This window comes from Mastigoproctus giganteus, chromosome 7 (assembly GCF_048544385.1).
Source record: "Mastigoproctus giganteus isolate SK-2022 chromosome 7, ASM4854438v1, whole genome shotgun sequence".
Taxonomy (NCBI): Eukaryota; Metazoa; Arthropoda; class Arachnida; order Uropygi; family Thelyphonidae; genus Mastigoproctus; species Mastigoproctus giganteus.
The window spans coordinates 104,423,692-104,450,740 of NC_143581.1; the positions used below are offsets into that span (position 1 = coordinate 104,423,692).

The window sequence follows — 27,049 nt, forward strand, 5'->3', positions numbered from 1 at the left end:
CCACCGGGCTACACACGTGCAGCTTTGTTTATGTGTATCAAGCGTGCCTCCTCGTTTTGTAATAGTGTGAGCGATGAATCTGATTTCTGAAATCCTCAAAAGGAGGCAAAAGCAAGTGTCATTGGAAAGATTCCTTGTTAAAGTCGCACAAAAAGAAAAAATCAACAGATAGCAGTGATTCCGTTAGAGACAGTGAAAGTCGTCCTACCCAATAATTAATAAATTCGATTGCTTTATGTATATTAAATTTAATTAAAAATATAAAAAAAAGGTATGTATTTTGCATTAATCATTTTTACAGTATATGAATATTTTTGAGTTTTGGAACAAATCATCTGGGTTTCCATTATTTCTTATGGGGAAATTCGCTTTGATATACGAGTGCTTTGGATTACGAGCACGTTTCCGGAACGAATTATGCTCGCAAACCAAGGTACCACTGTACATATCATGGTGAAAATCATCTCTCTCTCTCTGGGTGACACTACATTTCTGTTAGCCTTATGATATTAATGTTAGTTGTTCTAATTAAGAGTTCAAATTCACTCATTTTAGGGACAACACTTCTGTATGGATAGAAATATCAACACTTCAGACATAAGACTAAGCGTTCTTGTATAGGATATTACCTTGATCCTTTGAAGTTATTAAGCATTTATTAGCTGACTGTTTTCTACAGCAACATGTTCGATAGGCAACCAGAGGGAGTAATAATTTTGATCTGATTATCAGTAGTGATTATTCATGTATTAAGAATTTGCAGATAAAGGAACCACTGGGTGACAGTGATCACAATGTACTCATGTGGGAATTACTTAAAGATGTAACTACCATCAAGGCTAAAGGGAACAACTTTTTCTTTCGTAAAGATGACTACAGGAGTCTCAGACAGTTTTTAAATTCTGTACAGTGGGATCAACTGATGATGTTACCAACGTTGAATTCTAAATGGGGAGCTTGTTGTTCTTTGTTATTTTGTAACCCATAGTTACAAAATAATAAACAACCATAGTGACACAAGTAACTACGGGAGCATTAGCAACTAAGGCCATATTGCTCCGGGGATATGTGGTGGTCATTCCCTCACCTTTCTGCATCCTCCGTATTTGGTGGTTATGGGCTTGAACCCCGATCTAACCAAGAAGCGTGTGCTATGCACTGCTGCTCCTGCCCACCTGGCTATGGAGGCGCCTTAAATGGGGAGCATTCAGGGACTTAATTTTGGAGGCTACTAGGCTTTTCATTCCAAAGAAATACTGTTCAAGGTTTAGGCCTAAATGGATGTCTGATGAATTAATGAGGCTCATGGTATAGAAGAAAAATGTATGGGATGCATATAAAGTATCAGGTGATACAGAAGCCTATGGCAGATATAAACTAGTCTGTAATCAAATCACAAAGAAAGTTAGGCAGGTGAAGGCAGATTACACGAAATCTTTGGCAAAGGATGCAGAGAAAAACAGCAAAGAGTTCTTTACTTATGTAAACTCTAGAAGGAAAGGGATGCATCAGATTGGACCACTTAACACAGATGGGTTGACTATTTGGTGACAGATGGGTTGACTATTGATGATCATGTTCAGGTAGCCGATAAACTGAATGAGTATTTTGCATCTACATTCACACATGAGGAGTTATTCAATGAGGGGGAGTGCCAGAAATTTATCAAAAATCTAAGTGATTTTGTAATAACTGAGACCAAAGTGGAGGATAAATTGTTGAAGTTAAATATAAAAAAGGCACTTGGGGTGGATGGGATCTATCCAGTTATATTAAAGGGGCAGCAAAGGAAGTAAGCAAACCCTTAGCCATAATTATGAGAGCTTCCTTGGACTCCAGGGAGGTCCCCATGGACTGGAGGAGTGCAAATGTATCACCAATTCACAAAGGGGGTTCAAAAGATGACACAAGTAACTATAGACCTGTTAGCTTAACTGCGTTCCAGTAAAAATAATGGAATCACTGGTTTAAGAAGCATTTCAGGATCATCTAAACAGGACTACAGTAATAGTTAAGACACAGCATGGGTTCGTTAAAGGGAGGTCTTGTCTGACCAATTTGATTGGATACTATGATGTCACAAAGGAACTGAATGCCAAAAATAATTTTGACATCATAATACAGTCAGTCTTTGTATAACATGTGTTTACACCACACGAATTCGATCATACATGATTTATAAATAGGGGAATGATATCGTATATAACACGAACTGAATTTGCTCATGCACAATTCGCCTTTGTGTTTACAAGAAATGGCAGTCCAATGTGGAATCACTCCAACTGAATGCAACACGATAGGAATGAAGAGAAGATTCTGAAAATGTATTTTTGTTTTTTATATCAGTGAAGGGGAAACACATTTCACCATAATAACGTAAAAACCGATACAATTCCAGCTATCGGTATTATCGCAAATGCAATTAGATCGAATTTACTACCCGTTTATAACAGATTCCACCAGCAGGAACGCAACTGGAAATTGTTTTTATTGTTTTATGGTAGTGACCTCCAGAAATGTGCTTTAGTAAAATGTGAGCTAGTGAAGTGTTAATAGTGTGTCTCTGCCTTACAGTGTTGTTTATTCAGTTACTATATAACTGCCAACTTTGTTTATGTGTATCAAGCGTGCCTCCCCATTTTGTAATCGTGCTTTATTCCCTAAAAATTAGTAAAATACTTAAAAGGTGTGAAAAGGAAGTGTCCTGGTGAAGACACTATAGATTCAGAGAGAAAAAGAAAAGCAATATGGATAGACAGAGGTAGACTGGGTCAAAAATTCTTACCAGGGAAAATCTGTAGAAGCGTCATACTAGTGTTTATGGCCAAAATCACACTGGCCCATCAAGGTTTCCCCGGTAAGGCCTATGGCCAGTCTGTCCATAGAGAGAGAAAAAAATATGAAATTCTGAAACACTGAACAAAATGAAAGAACATGTGATATTGTAAGTGCTACAGGCCTAAATGCAACGCCAAGAATTAGAATGCTGAGAAAATAAAAACACTTTCAGAGCAAGAACAACTCAAAATATAATAAAATCTATTAGATCAAGACACAAAGAACTGGAAGAGATGGAATGGCTGTCATCTGTTTGGATAGAAAATTAAACAAAGAACAAGTTTGCTTATGATAGAAGCAAAAGCATTAGCAATATTTTATTACATAATAGTTGTAATAAAATACGTAAGTATTTTATAACGATTATTTATTGTGTTTGGTAATGTTTTGGTTACAAATATGTGTGTTTGATCTTGGGTGGTCAGCACCTAACTCTATTTTCCCCATAGAGCCTGTTATTTATATTGCACGAGGGTTTTTAGGAGCACAACTATCGTGCTATATAAGGACTGACTGTACTTCGATTTCAGGAAATCTTTTGATACTGTTGCACATGGAAGATTGCTGTACAAATTGGAGAGGTATGTCATTAAAGGTAATCTGCTACAATGGATAAAGGGATGATTGAGTAGGAGATGACAGAGAGTGGCAATCAATGGACACTGCTCTTCGTGGACAAATGTTATTAGTGGAGTTCCCCAGGGTTCGGTGTTGGGTCCATTGTTGTTTTGTATATTTATCAATGATATTGTGAAGGTATATATCAGGTTTAATGTCAAGTTTGCAGATGATACAAAGGTTGGCAGGGTTGTTAACGACAGTAAAGACAATATGCTACTTCAACTGGATCTAGATAAGTTGGGCAAATTGGCTGAGAAGTGGCAACTGAAGTTTAACATTGACAAATGCAGAGTACTGCATATGGGTAGCAATAACCGAAGAGAAATGTACCAACTGTCTGGTACTACACTCAGGGAAGTTGAAAATGAAAATGACCTGAGGGTAATTGTGCAGTCAAATATGAAGTTTGCTGAGCAGTGCAGATGAGTTGGCCATGGAGGTTTATCAAATATATATAGGAATTTTGCTAGCAGGGTCAGGGAGGTGATTACCCCATTATACAAGGCAATGACTCAGGGAAGTGGAAAGTGAAAAAGACCTGAGGGTAATTGTGCAGTCAAATATTAAGTTTGTTGAGCAATGCAGATGGGTTGGCCAGGGAGGTGATTATCCCGTTTTACAAGGCAATGTTCAGGCCACAGCCTGACCATTGCCTTGTATAACGGGATAATCACCTCCTAGCAACTCTACATCCTTTAGGAAAGATGTAGAGTTGCTACTTCCTAAAGGATGTAGAGTTGCTAGAAAGAGTACAAAGAAGGGCAACAAGATTGGTGAATGGACCAAAGGGGTGCTCTTAGCAAGAAAGGCTTAAGTTCTGCAAATTGCAGCACCTGCGAGGTGATCTGATTGAGGTGCATAAGGCCTTGAATGGGTTTGAGCAAGTTGATGGGATTTTTCCTCTTGGTCAGATTAAGAACCTTAGTGGGCACAGTTTCAAATTGAGGAAAGACAGTTGTAAAATAGATGTGCAGAAATCTGCCTTTAGCCAGCAGGTAGTTGATTGGTGGAACAGACTTCCATCTTTTGTTGTGGAAGTTTGAGTCCAGCTCAGCCTAAATAAATTAAAGGCTGAGCTGGACAAGCATTTGGGAATGGAGGTTTTTTTTTTTTGGCTGATGCTGCATAAGCTTGCTTCTGCTAATGCTAATGTTAATGCATTAGCTTCCCTTTGTTTGAAAATTTGCTATTCTTGGCACATCTAGCCAATATTGACCTTTGTGGCCATAAACAAGAAATTTTCAGTTTGTGTGCAAGCATTACTTTCATCCATATAAGATAAATACGTCTATATTATCCCCTCTCTAATTAGCAGTTTCCTGAACCTGTAAATTCTCTTCGGTAATACTGGTAAAGGTCCTTGCACCACCTTTGTTCCAAATATATTCCATTTCAACAAAATAGATTCTTCTACTTACCAGGGAAAGCCACTCTGGTAAAATCCACTCCTCCCACCAAAGTCTTGAAGATTCCTCTCAAGTCTTCAGTTAATCTACAAGGCTTTCAAGCATGGTCCTGTATTTATCCAACAGTTTGTCAGTTTTCGTGAATTTAATATCATTAGTCCCAACATGAATAATAATGCTGTCTGACCCCTTAAAATCTGACAATCTGTTGGTGACATCATCAGTTCTTGTTCCTGGCAGATGCACTTTAATTCTAGTCCACTTAGCCTTATTAGAAAAAATGTCACTTCTTTCCATGACAATATGTCTTCCCAATAAAACTAAGTCCTCTTCAACCAGGGCAGTACGTATTTGAGAATTCTGTTTTTGGGTCGAAATTGGGCACGCATCACCTAGGAGATCACTATTCTGTAATAAACTCTCTTATAATCTACCAGTGGTAACAGTGAACATTTGGAACTATACATTTACAAATCATGGATGGGGAAGGAAAAACCCTCCCATTATATATTTATGATTATTAGATAAAATGTAATTAATCATTCAAATGAAAAAAGTTTATCTTTATTTTGAATCATCACCAGAGCTACAGAAAGATGACAGTCTACTCTATATATATATATTTGCTTTCCATTCACTGCAGAAAAATTCAGATTAAGCGATTAGACTTCCTTTCCTTGGATTTACACCTGGAGAGCACTGATAGTCCGATACAGCTATAAAGAATAAAATCAAAGTCACCATTTAAAAAAAATAATAATACTTAGTCACAAAAAAAAAAAAAAAAAAAAAAAAAAAAACGGGGGAAAAAAAAAAGCAATTATGATTGCTTATATGGAATGAATGCTATAAAATGCTAAAGTTTAATTTGTTATAAAATGATTGGCTATATAGAACTAAAAAATATTCCTTCTCAAGTTATGCCCATAGCAGGGATTAACCCCACCTGGCCCTATTCCATAAGTATACCACATGAATGTTTCAAGTCACTGAAATTATGTTGCTCTTTTCATAATTATGTTAACTTATCTATAGCTCATAATATATCAAGCAACTTAAAAAAAAACTCTTAAAACTGGGAAATTAAATAGCATAAATGTGAACGAGTGCTATGAGATGTGATATGCGTCTTATATTGCCAAAAAACACATACCATGCTCTTATAAACTGTAGAAATTAAATAGCATAAATGTGAACAAGTGCTACAAGATGTGATACGTGTCTTATACTGCCAAGAAACACATACCATGTGTCTCATGGTGACACTTTTTTTTTTAAATTGAGCACATGACACATAAAAAGCATCTTTAAGAAAAACAGATTTTTTACATTTTTTTCATGAGCGGTTAAGTATAGGTATTTAGGTATAGGTTAAGTATAGGCATTAACAACAAAAAAAAAAAAAAAAAAAAGTTCATAACCTTCTTGTATCAATTTTTTCTTTTAACATGTTAAAAGCCAGGAAGTTGAATTAAGAGAAGCAAGTCAATACGATATCTGAATCACATGCATCACAGAAACCAAAACTGCAGCTAAATTACATGACAAAATTAGGCTGAAACACATATAACAATTTCTCATGTCAGAAATTGTTATCTGTGTATTAATTAGTAGGCAGCCTTTATTATTATAAATATTAAATATTAAAAAGATAATAATAGTTGAAAATTTAAAATGAGAATTCAGTTGCTGCCCAATTCTGCACACAATTACACTTACAATTTTTATTCTAGATGTGACTGATTGACCATAAATCAACCTCCAAATAAAAATATTCCTTTTATAATATACTCTATTTATGGGTATAGATACCCATATCTATTTATGGGTCTATTTATAGTATACTCTATACTACCAAGTATATATTCCTGTGCATGAATGCTACTGGTTCATTGAGCTATATAATAATAACAAAGTAATTTATTCTGAATATTTATATAAGTGTGGGAAATTGAAATAATATCATTATAAATGATTTGGGTTGGGAATGTTTAATGGGGTGGAAAGTATATTTTATAGTCAAATTGTGTGGATAGAATTTAAGATATGAAATCTGTCTTACACACACAATCCAAATGAAGGATCAAGAAAAAAATGAAATGGAAGAATTCTTTAATGTCTTAGGGTCACCACACATGCATGTGCAAACTTTCATATCTAACACCTTCATGCCAGTTGGGGTACGTACCTGCTGAAACAAGTAAGTAACCTTGTCAGTCAGTCAAGAATGTTTAGCTCTGTCACTGAATACTGAAAGCAGTCCTATAACAAGCATGCTGTAAAATTATAGCGCTAGGGTACTCTAAAATCTGCTGGCCACTACAAACAGAAGTCTTCAATTTACTGAATGTAGTAATGTTTACTATGAAGAAACAATTCCTGTCTGTATACCACGTGATACCCTATACAGTTACCAGTAGGGAAACTTCCACTTTCACAGACGGTAATATTCTTCCTCATGAAGCCAATGTTATTAATTTGGCATCTTGTGTGTGACCTGTCAGGTTCCTTGCGAGAAAAAGTTTTGTGTATTAATTGTTGGTTCAAAGTTAACTTCTGAAACTTTCTCTATCTTCCTAAATATAGATATATTTTATTCAAGTTGCTTTTGAAGTAATATATATATATATATTTTTTTTCAGAGTTCAATAGCATGACAGAAACTGACAGGTGCTACCTGCATTTCATGTTTCTTATTCACATTTCAATTGCATGTTGAATGACTGATGTTCTAGTTCAAGGTTCATGACTTAGTCTTTGTAAGATGAAATGTGTTTTTAGTCACAGAAGATCAACATTTTGGATTCCTTGGGGACATGTGGCGATATTTTCAGTTTAACGCGAATCCGCAATAGCCTTTGATTTCCATAAAAACAAGAATAAATGACTTGTATTATGGAGGCACTCGCTGGTTTGCAGACTGGACTTAAATTTCTTGAAACAGAAAAGGAACATTCCCTTTCAATTTTAAAGTTAAAATGCCTTACTGAAATTGTTAAAAAGAAACGAAGAGATGCAATGAAACAGTCAACCCTTGATACAGTTTTTTTTTTTTTTTTTGTAAATATGAAAGACTTGAAAGTAACAACAAAAATGTGCAAAAGTTTGTTCGCTAATGTCTACTTAGTAAGAAAGAACACAGAGTGCATTTTTTCCCTTTTCTCCCGAATTTTCAACCATTTGTTAATTTCAAAACATGAATGTAACAGTCAATATAACCACGTGGAAAAATAGTTTTTGTGAGTACAGGTAACTCTTATATAACATAGTAGTTTGGTTCCTACAAAATCTCATGCAATGCGAAACCATGATATATGGGACTAAGAACCAGTACAAAAAGGGGGGTTACATTCCAAAAGCTAACAAAAATACACCATTTTTTTATAACTATCGGAAACTTAATTTTTATAGTAGTAATAACTGAACAAACGTCTTACCTTACAAACTGCGATACTTATATGTCAGATAACGTACATTCATTTAATTAAAGAATATGACACGCACAAGTTGCAACAAACATGATACGCACAAGTGATATACGGAGTAATGAGTTTCTGAAATTTATTTGTTTTTTGTGCGTATCAATTTTTGTGCGTATCAATTTTGTGCGTATCAATTTGTGCGTTTCTGAAATTTATATCACTTGTGCGTATCAAGTTGCAACAAACATGATACGCACAAGTGATATACGGAGTAATGAGTTTCTGAAATTTATTTGTTTTTTATATGAGTGAATATTTCATGGAAGGAAAAACACATTTCACCTTAATAAGGTGAAAGCCCACAGAATTCCAGCCATCAGAACTATCGCAAATGCAATAAGATCGAGTTTACTACCAGATTATAATTGATTGCACTAACAGAAAAGCCCAATAAACCAGAAACTGCAAATTGTTTTTATTGTTTTAGGGTAGTGACCTCCAGAAATGTGCTTTGGAAACATATCACGAAGGCAATAACGACTAGCGAGTCAACAGCAAGGATTCACAAAAAGGAATGGAAATGTTTAAAATTACATCAAACATAATAGCAGGGTTTTCCCAGCACAAAAGCTCAACAATTCTGTGTTATGCAAGATTTCCTGCAATTCTCAAACCGTGTTATACAAGCACGTTGTGTGAGGATTGCATTGTTGCAATGTATCAATCGTGTTAGAGTGAAACTGTGTTGTAGAAGTACCGGTATACAGGGGTTGCCTGTATTGATTTGTTTTTGTGACAAAAGGTGTGTGTTTATGTATATTTAACAACATGAATACTGTTTTTTTTAAAGACTTTATTGTACAGTGCATCAATAAAAGACAACGCAATTGCATATTATTTCCATTATTATTCTTTACGTGATTTTTTTAATAATGTAGTATTGCAATTATTGTGCAAAACTGATAAACATATGAAGCTTGAATGCTGAAAAATGTCTAGAATTTTTGAACGCGATCCTCCTTATATCACAATGTTATCCTCTGGACCCAGAGAATCACCTGTATTAACCACGCAATCATGCCACTTATATCAAGGTATTGCAAAGTGTATCATCCCCTAACATTAATGGCCAATAATCATCCTTCACCAATATTCCAACACATCACCATGAGACTATTAGGTCCCACAGAAGGACATACTGGTTACACGTTTATACTTTATACAATTTTTATTTATTTATTTTTGAGCGGAATAAATAAAAGTTTCTGTAAATATATAATATGTAAATTTTCTGTAATTTTCTGTATATTTCTACTTCTTACATGTAATAAGTAGTAAGCAGAAATAAGAGTGCAAAATTAATTTTTAAATTTTGCACCATTATCAATTTTATAAACTGGAAAATGAAATTAATGAATACCTTCATGCTTATATTTTTCGTTCACAAGGTTTTTTTTTTTATTTTGAGCAGATCTAATTTTGTTTCATTAAAAATGATGGAAAACAAAACACAAGATTTTTAATTAAAAAAGTAAATAATTATAAATAATAATTAATGATTAATAATTAATAATAATTAATCCATTCACAAAAGGTCCAGCATTGGTTTCCTGCAAGCAGAATTTAAAAAAAAAACAAATTTTTTTCCAGAAAAAACAAATTTTGAAACCAGCCAGGTCCTGCACAAATTTCTTTGTCACTGTTGGGGGCATGCCTGCTGTTGAGTTAAAAAACATTGGTATAGGCAGGGAATGGCATAAATATTTTTGACCAGATGACTACCAAACTCATCCCCACTTCAATCTCATCGAGAATATGTATTATGCTCTTTAAATTATCTTTTAGTACAATGTGCTGATAAATTTACTTATTGACAATATTTTTCTTGTATTTCAGATTTGCCTAAACTGATAATGGCTTTTCTTAGGTATGTTTTACTGAAATTTCTTAAATTTTTCTGTCACATAATTAATTAATTGTATATTTATTTTTTACAGGTAACAAAATTCATCTAAATGCTACATGAAATCAAACCAATTAGCAAGGGCTCATATTCTATTTGAAGTATTTTCTTAGCTATTTTTTACTAAAATTTCTTAAAATTTTTTTTGTCATAGAATTAAATAATTATATAATTTAATATAATTCATTAAATTATATTCATTCATCTAAATGCTGAAATCAAACCAATTAGCAAGGACTTATATTTTGTTTGTAGTAAGTAGATAAAATGATAAAAATCAAGAATAAAAATATCAAGGTTCAAAATACTAACCTCTTCAAATTTGTGAATCTGTCGTATAAAAAAATCTCCATATCGTCTGGCAACTTTGGTGTCAGCAATGTGGACCATATTCTGTTGAAATACAAACTATAGTTAATCAGGATGTCTACATATTTGAAAATAGAAAAACGCCTAACTTGCTATATATAGAAAGAAAATTACACTGTAATTTTCTTTCTATATCTACAAAGAAAATGTAAAAAAAAGAAATGGAAAAAAAAAAAAAAGAAGTTTTTGTGTTTACATTTAACTGCATCTTTTTACATATTTCATTGTTTGAATTCTACATAGAGGGGAAAAATACTGATTTTTCTCTCTATATTCAATATTTTAGTAGTAGTTGAATGGTTGATGTTTTTGTGACAGTTATCTGTATTTTATACCCCATTATCGCTAATGGCTTTGCATTAGAGATATCTCATTGTGTAGGAATGGAATGGTCTATGATGCTGGTGAAGGCTCAAAGTCAGGAATGCCCGATATAAGATTGTAGTTCATACACAGGGCATCAGCTGAGTGTCTGAGAGAAAGAATGGGTTGGCATCAAGATCTTTCTGACATTGAATGTGAAATAATTTTGGGGGCAAGATGTGTAAGTCTTGAAAATAGCCAACATGGTTAAGTGCTTCCATTCTGTGGTGTCACAAGTCTACCGCGACTGGCTCAACAGCAGTCAAACAATCAGCCAACAGCCATGCATGGTTGATGCCCATAGCAGGTCGATAACGTAGCAGCAGCACAGCATACCACCCGAGTAGAGAGGACTATTGTCTTCTCTACTCGGGTGGTAGACAATAGTATTCTCTTTCCCAGTAGAGAAGACTATTCTCTTCTTCTCTACTGGGGAAGTGTTACTTATTCAAGGTATAATAGGATAGGCAACTTGTGAAAGAATTCACAACATGAGATGTTATGTAATGATACTACTGCATGACTTCAGCTGGTTTACTGTGTACAGAAATGATGCTAATGCACTACCTTATATAACTATAAGGAATTATTAAAATGGCAAGCATGACTAGAGATAATTTGTTATAGTTCAAAGTTACCTTTTGCAATTGTCATTCTCCAAGGATCATTGTACTATACATTTCTTTCTTCTTCTTTCATAATAGCTATTGGTACTCACACTGAAATTGAAAGAACTGATGGTGCAAAACATTTAGTGCTTCATCTATTTCTTTATCTTTAATGATACTGAGAAGTTCTGGAAATTTGTTTGCAAGCCATTTAAAATTTAAAAATAATGCTCTGCCAACCAGATGAAATTTGTGTTACCTTTGCATTTATAAGAACATCATTTTTAAATGGGAATTGGTGCACTAGTTACATGCAGCAATAAAGTATTCCCTTACTTAATAAAAGAACAGAAATCATCTCTTTTATCATCTCTTAGTTTGAGATTCAGTAAGAGTTCATTAATTTGGTCCCCCCCCCCAAATTTTTGGATTATAAACTGGAATTTTGAAAAAGAGTCAGTTCCAATCATTAATGATTACAATAAAGTACTCCTTTATTGAATAAAATAACAGAAACCACTTCTTTTATTATCCTATTGATAACTCTGAAAATCCTTGTAATATCTTCTTTAAGTAGAGTATTCAAAGGATGCCACTGTTCCGCCAATCTATTTACACATTTATCCAAGACAGGCAATGTATACATATATTTCAAAATATAACAGTTATCCCAAATATAATGCACCAAAGCAGTTAATTTAAAATGAATTTATTTTATTCCCTTATGACTGTTTCCCAACATTCAGCTAATTTTTGAATGCATTTAACTATCTGCTGAAGTTAAGCTGTCTAATTTATTAGGTTACAGTAGAGACAGAAATTTTTGTCCACACAATGGTACCTTGAGCTTGGGGAATAGATCATAATCAGGACTATGGTGGGTGAGTGAGGTAGTGTTCCCACTTATAATTAGGAACACATTTCAAGTGTTCCCACTTGAAAAGCTGCAAAGACTGTGTATAAAGCCTTGCATTGTTATGGAGTATGAACATACCAGCATTCAACACCTGTGGCTGCTTCTGACAAATTTTTAGGCATAATTCATGACAAAGAAATGTTTGCAACGATCCCTGTAATTCCTGCTTTATACACCTTATTTTTTTTACTGTTGTGTGTTTGAGTAGAAGCAGCAAAGACTTGTGTTATGTGCTGTGTTATGTTACTGTTAAACTACACTGCTCTGATAGACTTTGTATGTTTCCAAAATTCATTATGCGTCTGTGTGCACTGTTGGTGCTAATTCTAAAACTCCAAACCATTTTTACCTACCATGTTTTTTTTTTTTTTTTTTTTAAACAGTAAGAACTGTTTATTTAGATATGCATTCCATGTATAAACAATATGCATACTACTTTCTTTGTGACTAACAGACATATTTAGACAGTGTCTTTCAAGTCAGGTAGATATATAAACCTGCAAAGTGTTGCTTCCACATTCAGTTGTTTTCTGGTGTAGTTCTTTCTGCTAACTAGTATTGATTATTACTTGTTTATACTCTGACATGACTACTAGGTCAGTGGAGTTTAACCACTCGGCTACATCAGGCCTCTCCTTCTAACACAATTTTCATATTTTGTGCGTTCCTTGAGGTTGTCACAGACATTCTCTCAGATATGCCAGACAAGCTGTTCTTGCTACCTGGGAGTCTAAAACGCTGATGGAACTGATATTCGGGTGACACTCAAGTCAAGTGGACCCAATTTTGGCGAAGTCCGAACGGTCTGTGACAGCCAAATCCTCTGCTTGCAGCTTCACGATGGTGGGACTATTAGTAATCCTGGGTATAACCTTCATGCACAAGTACATGGTGGGTGACCACCCAGGTGTGAACCAACGTAAGCAGAGATCGAGGTGTGGCGCCCACACCACATGGAGGAACGCCGCCCCTCTATGATACCAGGCAGTACTAGGTGGTAGATGACTCTCATCAACCGGTGAGATACCACCACTTTGCTTATTGGAGGCTTGAAGTGGTGGAACCCATGTTTAGTCTCTAGAGCTAAGTTCCGGCTAACCCTTCCCTATCTCTTCCATCATGCAGTATGATTGATGATTTTTGAGGTTATGATGAATGTCGTGGCGAGATCCAATATTCCTTACATTTCGAGGGTACAGCTCTAAAACGGTGTTCGCAGGCCGGCCGCTAGATGGTACACCGGACCAAACTTATTGGTAACTCTCTAGGAGGCTTCCGGATCAGCTAGTGTATAATCTTGCTAGTGACTGGAGGGAGTCCGAGTAGTGTGTATGCGGGGAGCATTGTCGAGACCACGTTATGTCAAGGATCTGGGTATATTCTTACCACATGTACGCCATATCCAAAAATTTCATTACTTCATACAGCATGTCCCACCCACTTTTTCTTACTATTGAATACACCATGAATTGTCAAAATAATAGAGCAAGCTTATCTGCGAAAAGATCTAAACCTCCCAAGGACTTCCTAATTCATTTCACAAATATACGTGGTCTCAATTCCAATTCTCAACGATGTCCATTTCCACTTGCAGTCTTCCAAACCCCATGTACTTTTTCTGACTGAATCTCAGTTATCAGTTGATTCAACTACTGCTCATCTCAGATGTCCAAATTATTTGCTGTATGATTCCTTTCGCCTCAAAGGTGGTACTTGTGCATATGTCCGTTCTGATATTCCCTGTCAGAGACTTGGCAATTTGTAATCTCCTCTCTTTGATCTTCTCTGGCTTAAAATCTCTCTACCTCATTGTGTAAAATTCATCTGTTGTCTCTACCGTTCTCCCAACTCCACTAATCACTTGGAGCTCTTTGACTTCCTCTCTTTGCAACTTGACTTTCTCCAGTCTAGCTTTCCTAACAGTGAGGTAATTTTCCTTGGTGATTTTAACGTTCACAACTCCAGCTGGCTTCCATTTTCTAGTCACACCGACCCAGCAGGTCGAGATGCTGAGGCTTTTGCAATTACTAATGACCTAGCACAGATTGTTCATTTACCTACAAGAATACCGGGACAATCCTAATCATACAGCCAATACGCTTGATCTTTTTCTCACACACAACCCTTCTAAGTACAAGGTTGAAGTGAGAGGTCCATTAGGCACTTCAGATCACAACTTGGTGATTGTCTCTTCGCCAATGGAACCTTTATCTCATGGCTATTCCCAACCTCGCATTGTTTGGCATTACAAGAATGCAAAATGGGATGACCTGCGAGACTTCTTTTCTTCTTTTCCTTGGTCTGATTACTGTTTCAAAACTTCTGATGTCAATGTTTGCTCAGATTGTGTCAGAAATTATTCTTGCAGGAATGGAATCCTTTATCCCACACTCCACTTTAAAATCTCGTCCTTTATCTAAACCTTGGTTTTCCAATAAATGTGCTAAGGCTGTCCAAGAGAAGAATGTTGCATATCGTAATTGGCTTGTTTCTAATTCTTCAGTTTCATTTTCTGCCTACACCAAAGCTCGCAACAATTGTAAAGCAGTTAATAATCAGTCCAAACTAGAGTTTGAACAGGCTAAGAGTAGAAAACTTGCTTCTTGCCCTAATGGTAGCCGAGCATTCTGGTCTCTTGCCAAAGCTATTGGCCGCAACTTTTGCCCATCTCTGCTCCCACCTCTGTCCAAACCAGATGGTTCTGTTGTCACTTCAGCCAAGGATAAAGCTGACCTGCTAGCATCCCATTTTTCTTCGAGCTCATGTATTAATGATCTTGGTAAAACACCTCCCACCATTCCCAACACGCTCCATTCAATGCCTCCTGTGGTCTTCCGTCAAAAGGATATCAGAAGGATTTTGATGAATCTTGATGCTAAGAAAGCTCCAGGTCATGATGGTATTTCTCCACTTGTTCTCAAAACCTGTGCTCCTGAACTTACTCCTATTCTTTGCCACCTTTTTTCACTTTCTTATTCCAAAGGTGTTTTTCCTTCTGCTTGGAAATTTGCTCATATCCAGCCAGTTCTTAAAAAGGGTGACAAATCCATCCCATCCAATTATCATCCCATTGCAATTACTTCTACTCTTTCTAAAGTAATGGAGAAATCAATTAACCGCCAACTCTTAAACTACCTAGAAACCTTCCGTCTGATCAACGATCGCCAGTATGGATTCCGTCAGTGTCGATCCACTGGTGATATTCTGGCTTATGTTACAAATTTATGGACTAATTCAATGGAAAGGTTCGGTGAAACACAAGTAGTTGCTCTTGACATCTCAAAGGCTTTTGATCATGTTTGGCATAAAGGTCTTCTAAACAAGCTTCCATCTTATGGTTTGCCAACTGTTTTTAGTAATTGGTTATCCAGTTTTCTCTCTGATCGCTCACTGAGGGTGATGGTAGATGGCTCTCTGTCTTCTAACTTCTCCACTAATGCCGGTGTCCCCCACTCTTTTCCTCTTGAATATCAATGACCTTCTCCCATTGACTGGAAATCCTATCCATAGTTTTGCCGATGATAGCACATTGCATTCAACTTTCCATTTTGAGAAACCTTGTCCAGCTCAATCAGCTTCAACTTCTCGAAAATCTGCTGCCAATTCCTTAAATGCCGATCTTCAGGTAATTCTCCAGTGGGGCAAAGACAACTTAGTTGATTTCAACCCTTCTAAAACTCAGTCTTGTCTTATATCTCGCAAAAAGGATTTTTCTGCTCCTATGCTTATCTTTAGTGACACTCCGATTTCTAGGCAAAATGATATTTCTTTTTTGGGGATTACCCTGATTTCTAATCTCTCTTGGCACAAGCACATTACAAATATTGCTTCCTCTGCATCTAAAAAACTTGGTTTTCTCTTTCGCTCTCGGCGTTACTTTTCTTCCAAACAGCTGCTCACTCTGTATAAATCGCAAATCCGCCCTACTATGGAATATTGTTCCCACATCTGGGGTGGTGCCCACAAAACCTCTCTCAGGCTTCTTGATTCCATTCAGAAGAGGGCAGTTAGGTTAATTAATGATTCATCTCTAACAGAGTCTCTCCACTCGCTTTCTCGTAGACGCACTGTTTCTGCTGCATGCCTCTTCTACAGATACTTCCATGCGCTCTGTTCTTCTGAATTGGCCTTTATAATTCCCGCTCTGTCTTTCAAAACAGTCCGAACACGTGCCGCCACCAGCCAACATCCATTTACTGTCCAACTTCAAACTCACAGAACCAACTTTTCTTCTTCCTCATTTATTCATTCAACTTTCGTTTTCTGAAACAACCTTCGTTCATACGTATTTCCTGAAAATTACAATCTATTACAATCAAATATCTTCTTTCGTCTTCTCAACCTCCAACCCAAGCACGGTACTAAGTACTATAGGTTCTAATACTTCTCGTGTTTGGGGTTCTCATAAAAAAAAAAAACAACAAAACAACTTGTGGTTTTGTGAACAATCTGAACATATTTGTTACATTGTGGTAACTATGTTGTGGTGAAACAAAGGCAGGATTATAGCAATATTTGTGAAAAATGTATATGCTGCATATTATAGTATTATTTGTGAAAAATGTATATGGTGCTTATTTTGGAATTAAAATAAGTAACTAAGGATAAAAGTTAGCCCCTCCTCCATTAAGTGTGCTGTACAGGTGTGGAGCACTTGCGATTGTGGAAATGTAGTAAAAAGAAAGCCGTGACACCTGCACATTCCCATGGTGTGGAGAAAACCTCAAGACCTTATTAATTACTGCTACTTTTCTTTTGTAAATGTAACAGGTTATAGCGGAAAGAACAAGCAGAGCATTGTATACCCCAACAACACTACTTCAGCCGTAAGGCTAGTAATCCATGGACCTGAACCTCCTGTGAAACGAGTGCTTTCTGCTGTTGGGATTGTCACTGATTGGCTGATGCTTAAGTGCAGGCACTGGCATTGAGGTGGGCATATGAGAACTTGATGGAACCCCCACCCCCATTTCCTTTGAGGGCATCAATGTTCTAAAAGTGCTCACATAAAGCCAATCAGAAGAATGCTGAGTTCACACTTAATTTCCTCACACTCTGCACCGAACATGTAAAGATAGCACTATTGGCAGCATGATATCTCATTCCAGATAGCTCTGCAAGCATTAGCATTAGTAGAGGCACATGATGCAAGAAAGCAAGCTTATGCAGTATCAGCCGAATAAAAAAAAAAAAAAAAAAAAACTCTCCCATTTCACCCATCCATTCGTTCCAAATACCTGTCCAGCCCAGCCTTAAATTTATTTAGGCTATCAACTTCCACAACAAAGGATGGGTGTCTGTTCCACCAAACAACTACCCGCTGGCTAAAGGCAAACTTCCGCACATCTGTCATACATGTCTTTCCTCAATTTGAATTTATGCCCTCTCAGGTGATTATTCTGCAATGAGCATGCTCAAACCATTCAAGGCTTTATACAACTCAATCAGATCACCTTGCAGGTGGCGCCTCTGTAGCCAGGTGGGCAGGAGCAGCAGTGCGTAGCACATGCTTCTTGATTAGGCATGGGTTCGAGCCCATGACCACCAAATATGGAGGATGCGGAAAGGTCAGGTAATGACCACCGCATATTCCCGGAGCAATATGGCCTTAGTTGCTAATGCTCCTAAAAACTACATAACAACAACAACAACCTTGCAGGTGTCTAGTCTCCAGACACTGTAATTTGCAAAACTTAAGCCTTTCTTTATAAGAGCAACCCTTTGTTCCATTCACTACTTGTTGCCCCTCTCTGTACTCATTCCAACAGCTCTACATCCTTCTTAAAATGAGTATTCAAGGTGTGGCCTGACCATTGCCTTATTAGCATTAGTAGAGGCACATGATGCAAGAAAGCAAGCTTATTCAGCATCAGCCAAAAAAACAAAAAAACAAAAAAACACACCACTCCCATTTCACCCCTCCGTTCGTTCGAAATACCTGTCCAGGTGAGCCTTAAATTTGTTTAGGCTATCAACTTCAACAACAAGTGATGGAAGTCAGTTCCACCAACCAACCACCCGCTGGCCAAAGGCAAATTTCCGCACATCTATCGACATCCGTCCTTCCTCAATTTGAATTTATGCCCTCTGAGGTGATTATTCTGAGCAAGATGAAGAATCCCATTGGCATTGAGCATGCTCAAACCATTCAAAGCCTTATACACCTCTATCAGATCACCTCGCCGGTGCCTAGTCTCCAGACTCTGTAATTTGCAAAACTTAGGCCTTTCTTCGTAAGAGCAACCCTTTGTTCCATTCACTAATCTTGTTGCCCTTCTCTGTACCCGTTCCAGCAGCTCTACATCCTTCTTGAAATGAGGCCTCCAGACCTGTATACAGTACTCAAGATGTGGCCTAACCATTGCCTTATACAAGGGAATAATCACCTCCTTATCCCTGCTAGAAAAATTTCTATATATCATTGACAATACACCATGAGCTACTCTTGCACAGAGAACTTCATATCTGCCTGCACAACCACTCCCAGGTCCCTTTCATTCTCTACCACTGTCAGTGTAGTACCACAGAGTTGATACGTTACTCTGGGGTTACTGCTTCCCATATGTAGTACTTTACATTTGTCAATGTTAAACTTCATTTCCCACCTCTCAGCCCATCTGCTGTACTTTTCTAGATCCTGTTGCAGCAGTGTACTGTCATTAATGTCCCTAACAACCGTGCAAACCTTCATATCGTCTGCAAACGTGGACATTAAGCTTGATATACCATCATCAATATCATTTATAAATACAGAAAAAAAAAACAATGGACCCAACACCGAACCCTGAGGGACTCCACTAATAACATTAGTCCACGATGAGCAGTGACCATTGATTACCACTCTCTGTTCTCCTACTCAACCATCCCTTTATCCATAGCAGCAATTTGCATCCAATGCCACACTGCTCCAATTTGTTCAGCAGTCTTCCGTGTGCAACAGTTTCAAAATCCTTTCTAATCCAAATATATGATATCAAAGTTACTCCCTGCATCCAGTTCCTTTGTGACCACATCATAGCATCCAATCAAATTGGTCAGGCAAGACTTTCCCTTAACAAAATCATGCTGTGTCCGAGCTATAACTGAAGTCTTGTCTAGATGATCCTGCAGTGTTTCTTTTACCAGTGCCTCCATTCATTTTTCTGGAACAGAAGCTAAACTAACAGGTCTGTAATTACTTGTGTCACCCTTTGATCCTCCTTTGTGAATTGGGGTCACATTTGCACATCTCCAGTCTATGGGTACCTCCCCTGAGTCCAAAGAAGCTCTCATAATTATGGCTAAGGGTTTGCTTACTTCCTTTGCTGCCTCCTTTAATGTAACTGGATAGATCCCATCCACCCAGGGTGCCTTTTCTATGTTTATCTTCAACAATTTCTCCTCCACTTTCCTCTCGGTTATTACAAAATCATCTAGCTCACTGCCAGAGTTTAATTCACTTCTGGCATTCCACTCCCTGAATAACTCGTCATGTGTGAATGTAGATGCAAAATACTCATTTAGTTTGTTAGCTACCTGAACAGGATCATCGACAGTTGAACCACCAATATCCAGTGGACCAATCTGATTCATCCCTTTCCTTCTAGAGTTTACATAGGTAAAGAACTCTTTGCTGTTTTTCTTTGCATCCTTTGGCAAAGATTTCTCATAATCTGCCTTTGCCTGCCTAATCTCCTTTGTGACTTGATTACAGACCAGCTTATATCTATCCCACGTTTCCATGTCACCCATTAATTTATATGTATCCCATTCATTTTACTTCTCTGCCATGTGTCTCATTAGTTCATCTGACATCCATTTAGGCCTAAACTCTGAACAATATTTCTTATTATTCAGAGTAGCTTCCAAGATTAATTCTTTGAATGACTGCCATTTTGAATTTGCTGTTGATAACATCATCAGTTGGTCCCACTGTATAGAATTTAAATAGTGTCTCACACCACCGTAGTCGCCATTACAAAAGCAAAAACAATTCCCCTTACCCCTGATGGTAGTTACTTCCGAGTAAATCCCACTTCAGCACACTGTGATCACTGCTACCTAGTGGTTACTTTATCTGCAGATTCTTAATGCATGAAGAATCACTACTGATAATCAGATCAAGAGTATTACTTCCTCTAGTTGCCTCCCGAATATGCTGATGTAGAAAACAATCATCCAATAAATCCACAAAAGCCTTGCTAGTGTGTGAGTGACCAACCCTCCATTATAAGACTCTCTGATTTACTGGCCCACTCGATTTCCCTGTACAGTTTCTTATTGAAACTAAACTAAGGGTAGCACATTTCATAAAATTATGATCTGTGGAAGAAATTACCTCTTCAGTTCTCTTCTGGTCCACAGCACTCCTGCTGCTTTGAGCTCTTTGCTTTAGTCTGAAGCACTGTTGCCATTTGAATTTATATTATTCCAAGAATACCACATTAAATTAAGATATATCAAAGTGCAATAATAACACATTCATAATGTTGTCAACATAATGAACACAATAAAATACTGATGAAATTAACATTAATAATAGTTGCAGAATTACTTCTAACTCTAATTCTCATCTTTAAGTAATTTCAGAAGCCAAATAAGAACCACACTACTAAATTTAAGAGAATAAAATGTCTGCTTAGCAAAGTTCAAACAATGACACCCACTCAGTTCTGACAAAAGATACAATAAACAGATGACATCATTACTATGAAATGCCACATTTGTTTTTACATTTATGCATTATGGAATTAAGGGCAAGTTGCTACAATGGATAAAAGGATGGCTGAGTGGGAGAAGATAGAGTGTGGTAAGCAATGGACACTTTATGTATCCTTCTGTACTGTATCTTTTTGTGGACTAGTGTTATTAGTGGAGTTCCCCAGGGTTTGGTGTTGGGCCCATTGTTGTTTTCTGTATTTATCAATGATATTGATGAAGATATATCAGATATATATTCATCTAAGTTCGCAGACAATATGAAGGTTGGCAGGGTTGTTAATGACAGTAACGATAGTATACTACTCCAATAGGATCTGGAAAAGTTGAACAATCGGCTGAGAGGTGGCAACTGACGTTTAACATTGACAAATGTAAAGTACTGCATATGGGAAGCAGTAACCCCAGAGTGATGTATCAACTGTGTCGTACTACACTGACAGTGGTAGAGAGTGAAAAGGACCTTGGGGTAACTGTGCAGGGAGATATGAAGCTTTCTGAGCAGTGCAGACGGTCTGCAAGAGAAGCTCATGTGCCTTGTCAATGATATACAGGAATTTTTCTAGTAGGGATAAGGAGGTGAATATTCCCTTTTATAAGGCAATGGTCAGGCCACACCTTGAGTGCTGTATACAGGTCTGGAGGTCCCATTTTAGGAAAGATGTAGAAGTGATGGAATGATTATAGAGAAGGGTAACAAGATTAGTGAATGGAACAAAGGGTTGTTACATTCACTAATCTTGAAGAAAGGCTTAAGTTTTGAAAATTACAGTGTATAAGGCCTTGAATGGTTTGAGCATGCCCAACGCCGATGGGATCTTTCCTCTTGCCCAGATTAATCACCTGAGAGGACATAAATTCAAATGGAGGAAAGACAGTTATAAGAATAGATGTGTGAAAATTTGCCTTTAGCCAGTGGGTGGTCGATCGCTGGAACAACCTTCCATCTGTCATTGAAGTTGACAGTGTAAATAAATTCAAGGCAGAACTAGACAAACATTTGGAGCGAATGGATGGGTGAAATGGGGGAGGTTTTTATTTATTTATTTTTGGCTGATGCTATATAAGCTTGCTTTCTTGCATCATATGCTTCTACTAATGCTAATGACACTGCATTTCCAATCACTTGATATTGAAAAATCACATGTACAACACAAACGTGTTACCTTTTTTCTGGAAAATCTTGCATATATGTCTTTGGACAAGTGATTATCCCACATTTCTATTTTGCAGTGTAGAAATAGCAGACTAATTCATTAAAAAAAATAACGAGAAAAATAATGTTTTGGCAAAAGATGAAGAAACTCTACACCACCTTTATTACATGAGACAGATAGAGTTAAACTGAGTAAAAAAGTTACATTAGTGAGACAGATAGAGTTAAACTGAGTAAAAAAGTTGGGTTCTCTGTCATAAATAGTAGTAGAAGAAAGCAAACCTATATTGCATCAGCCAAAAAAAAAAAAAAAAAAAGCCACCCATTTCAAGAATTTGTCTAGTTCTTCCCTGAATTTATCAACTCTTCCACTTCCACGAAAGATGGAAGCCTGTTCCAACAATCAACCACCCGTAAGCTGAAGACAAACTTCCGCACATCTATCCTGCAACCATCTACTTGAATTTATGCCACCACATATAGCCCCAGCAAGTGGAAGAATACCATCAACATTCAGCTTACTCAATCCAGTCAAGGCTTTAAACACCTCACTCAGATCTCCCCTGCAGGTGCCTGGTCTCAAGACACTGCAATTTGCAGAACTGAAGCCTTTCTAGGTAAGAGCACCCTTTTGTTCCCTTCACCAATCTGGTTGCGTTCGTTCCTTAGTAAAGTTACGCCTCCAGACCTGTATACAGTAATCAAGATGCAGCCTAACCATGCCCTTATTACAAAGGAATAATCACCACCTTATCCCTGCTAGCAAAGTTTCTGTATATCATTGAAAAAAAAAACCCTGAACTGTCCTGGCAGCGTGTCTGCACTGCTCCGAAAATTTCATGTCTGGCTGCATGATTATCCCCAGGTCTTTTTTCATTCTCCACTACTCTGAGTGTAATATGACACAGTTGATAAGTTACTCTGGGGTTACTGCTACCCATATCCAGTACCTTGCATTTGCCAATGTTAAACTTCAACTGCCATTTCTCAGCCCATTTACTCAACTTTTATATTAGTAATATAACCTCAGGGGCTCACATCTGGTATGGGCTTGGCACACACAGGGTCCTGAGCTGGATACCATTATTCTTCTCTTTCTTGGTGATTCCCTTCTACTTCTGACGCTCTCTCTCTCAGGGTAACTCGGAAAATTTTATTAGCTCGTGCAGCATAAGCCTCAGGCTTCCTTGCACTATATGGCTAGTAATAATAATATACTTGGATTTCAGGAAAGCTTTAGATACTGTTGCACATGGGAGATTGCTGTACAAATTGGAGAGGTATAGCATTAAGGGTAAGTTGCTACAATGTATAAAGGAATGGATGAATGGGAGACGACAGAGAGTGGTAATCAATGGACACTGCTCTTCATGGACAAATGTTATTAGTGGAGTTCCCCAAGGTTTGGTGCTGGGCCCATTGTTGTTTTGTGTATTTATAAATGATATTGGTGAAGGTATATCAGGATTAATGTTGAAGTTTGCAGATGATACAAGGTTGGCAGGGTTGTTAATGACAGTAAAGACAGTATGCTACTCCAAGTGGATCTAGACAAATTGGTCTAATGGGCTGAGAAGTGGCAACTGAAGTTTAACACTGACAAATGCAAAGTACTGCATATGGGTAGCAATAACATCAGAGTAACATATCAACTGTTTGGTACTACATTTGATACTTCATCATGATATTGATGAAGGTATATCAGGATTAATGTTGAAGTTTGCAGATGATACAAGGTTGGCAGGATTGTTAATGACAGTAAAGACAGTATGCTACTCCAAGTGGATCTAGACAAATTGGTCTAATGCAAAGTACTGCATATGGGTAGCAATAACATCAGAGTAACATGCCAAATGTTTGGTACTACACTCAAGGTGGTAGAGAATGAAAAAGCCCTGGGGTAATTGTGCAGTCAGATATGATGTTTTCTGAGCAGTGCAGACAGTCTGCAAGAATAGCTCATTGTGTGTTGTGAATGATGTACAGCAATTTTTCTTGCAGGGATAAGGAGGTGATTATCCCCTTGTATAAGGCAATGGTCAGGCCACACCTTGAGTACTGTATGCAGGTTCGGAGGCCTCATTTTAGGATGGATGTGGAGCTGCTGGAACAAGTACGAAGAAGGGCAACAAGACTGGTGAATGAAACAAAGGTTTGTTCTTATGAAGAAAGGCTTAACTTCTGCAAATTGCAGTGTCTGGAGACTAGGCAACTGCGAGGTGATCTGATTGAGGTGTATAAGGCCTTGGATGGTCTCAGCAAGCTTAATGCTCATTGGATTCTTCCTCTTGCCCAGATTAATCGCTTGAGGGGACATAAATTCAAATTCAGGAAAGGCAGCTGTAGAACAGATGTGCAAACTTTGCCTTTAGCCAGCGGGTAGTTGATTGCTGGAACAAACTTCCATTTGTCATAGAAGTTGACAGCTTAAATAAATTCAAGGCAGAAGTAGACAAACATTTGGAGTGAATGGCTGGGTGAAATGGGAAGGTTTTCTTTTTGCTGATGCTGTATAAGCTTGCTTATTGTATCATATTCCTCTAATAGTAATACTAATTTCTCCTCTACGCTTTCCTTTCAGTTATCACAAGGTAATTTAGGGCCTTGTTAGAATTTGATAAGATTTTGGCATCTCCTATCCTAAAGAATTCCTAATGTGAATGTAGATGAAAAATATCTATTCAGTTTGTCCACAACCTGAGCAGGGTCATCAATAGTTAACCCATGAACATAAAGTGGCCCAATGTGATTCAAATCTACTATTCCTACTGTGAATATAAGCAAAGAAATCTTTGCTCTTTCTTCTTTGCCAGACTTCTCATAATATGCCTTTGTTTGCTAACCACCTTTGTGACTTGTTTACAGACTAATTTATATCTACCATATGTTTCTGTATATCACCTGATAATTTATATGTATCCCATGAACTTTTCTTCTCTGCCACATGTTTCAATACTTCATCTGACATCCATTTAGGTCTAAGCCTTGAACAGTATTTCTTTGTTGGTACGAAAAGCCAAGATTACTTCCTTGAATACCTCCCATTTAGAATTTGCTGTTGGTAACATCATCAGTTGGTCCCATTCCACACAATTTAAAAACTGTCTGAGACCTCTGTAGTCATCCTTATCAAAGCAAAAGCCTTTCCTTTTTCCCTTGAGAGTAGTTATGTCTTTAATTGAATTCCACGTTAGTACACGGTGATCACTGCCACCCAGTGAGTCTTGGCAGCTATGATAATGTAACAGATTCCATCTGACCCTGCAACTTTGTTAGAGGAGCTGTACAATGAACATTCAGAGTTCAACTATTGTAAAAGGTTTGTTATACAGATAAGATGTGGTAGTAGCAAAACTGATCTTGTGCCATTCATCATGAGTTTAATATTCTGAAAATGAGTCATGCAGTAGGAGTTGATATTTCAGGCAAGAATTGGTTAGGGCTTTGGCTATTTCAGCAGTTAAGATTAATACTTCTCCACTGAAGCACTCTTTGGGTGGGGGGGGGGGGTTCACTGATTTTTGACATTTAAAGCCTGTATTTGTTTCTAGATTAGCCTCTATGCTTTTGATAATGGCAGAAAGAAATTTTTTCCAAACTGTTGTTTTACCTTCATAGTAACTTTTCGCACTTCAGCTTTGGGTTTCTTGTAATTGATCGTTAAATTCAGTAGGACATTTGCAGAATTGATTCCATGGTTTCATCTTCAATTTGGCAAGGAATCAGTCTCATTTTCTATCTGTGATTTTGATATCACTACACAATAGCAGCTGCTAATATTTGCTTAGTGATGTATAGTAGTAGTTCCCAACCACTCAATTTAGGGAAAAAGTAGTGCAATTAGTGCAGAGATGAATCCCAGATATAAACCATGAAGTGCAAAGGAAAACAACAGCATCACCATATGGTAGTGCAGTCCACATTCCACACACACAAGGTCATGCTATGTTCTCGCAAGTTTATTAGTAAAGACTGATAAACAGTATCCCTCACTAGCTGCATAGTGTACGTTATGTGATACTAGCATCCCACCAGGAAGTAAACCATTCTCTACAAATACTTTGATATGCCTTAGCATGTGAATAGCATTGATGTGCTCTGCGAGTTTATAATCTTATATACATTGCCTACTTATACTATGACCTTTGTTATTCATCACTGCATTTTCCTGCAGGCACCTAAAAAAAAAAAAAAAAATCCTTGGCAGGCACCATGGTGCCTGTAGGCACTGCAGTGGGGGAACCAAATCAGTTGATCACTGAAATTGATAAGATTGTTTAATTACTCCAATCTGCTTTAGGAAAGTTCCAGGTAATGTGACATGCAGGGTGAGAGGTTAATGGGGTTTGGATTTTACTGATAACAGGGGAAACGATCACTGTTGTTGTTATATGGTTTTTAGGAGCATTAGCAAATAAGGCCATATTGCTCCGGGGATATGCGGTGGTCATTTCCCAACCTTTCCGCATCCTCCGCATTTGGTGGTCACTGGCTCGAACCCTGGTCTAATCAAGAAGCGTGTGGAGGCGCCGATCACTGTTGTGTAGATAATCACCACTTATCACCCCATACTCGGATAGAGGAAAAGCATCCTGGGAGGTTCAGAGAGCAGGCAACACTTATTGGTAAATGGATAGTTACAAGATCCTGTAATTAGCACTGAGTGGTATGCAGTTGTTTCTTGCCACTC

The 27,049-nt window shown here is 37.4% G+C and overlaps 1 protein-coding gene across 1 annotated transcript in view; it reads right to left on the minus strand.

Annotated features, from left to right (window-relative positions):
* Positions 1-5,415: 5,415 nt before the first annotated feature.
* The window catches only part of eIF3l (eukaryotic translation initiation factor 3 subunit l), a 425,669-nt gene continuing 404,035 nt past the window's right edge, over positions 5,416-27,049 (minus strand). Inside the window, exons 18-19 of the mRNA XM_090377051.1 lie at positions 10,563-10,643; positions 5,416-5,581 (exon numbers count right to left, since the gene is read on the minus strand). Of these exons, the coding sequence (XP_090233177.1) occupies positions 5,549-5,581; positions 10,563-10,643 (114 nt within the window). The 3' untranslated portion in view covers positions 5,416-5,548. The remainder of the gene's footprint in view (positions 5,582-10,562; positions 10,644-27,049) is intronic.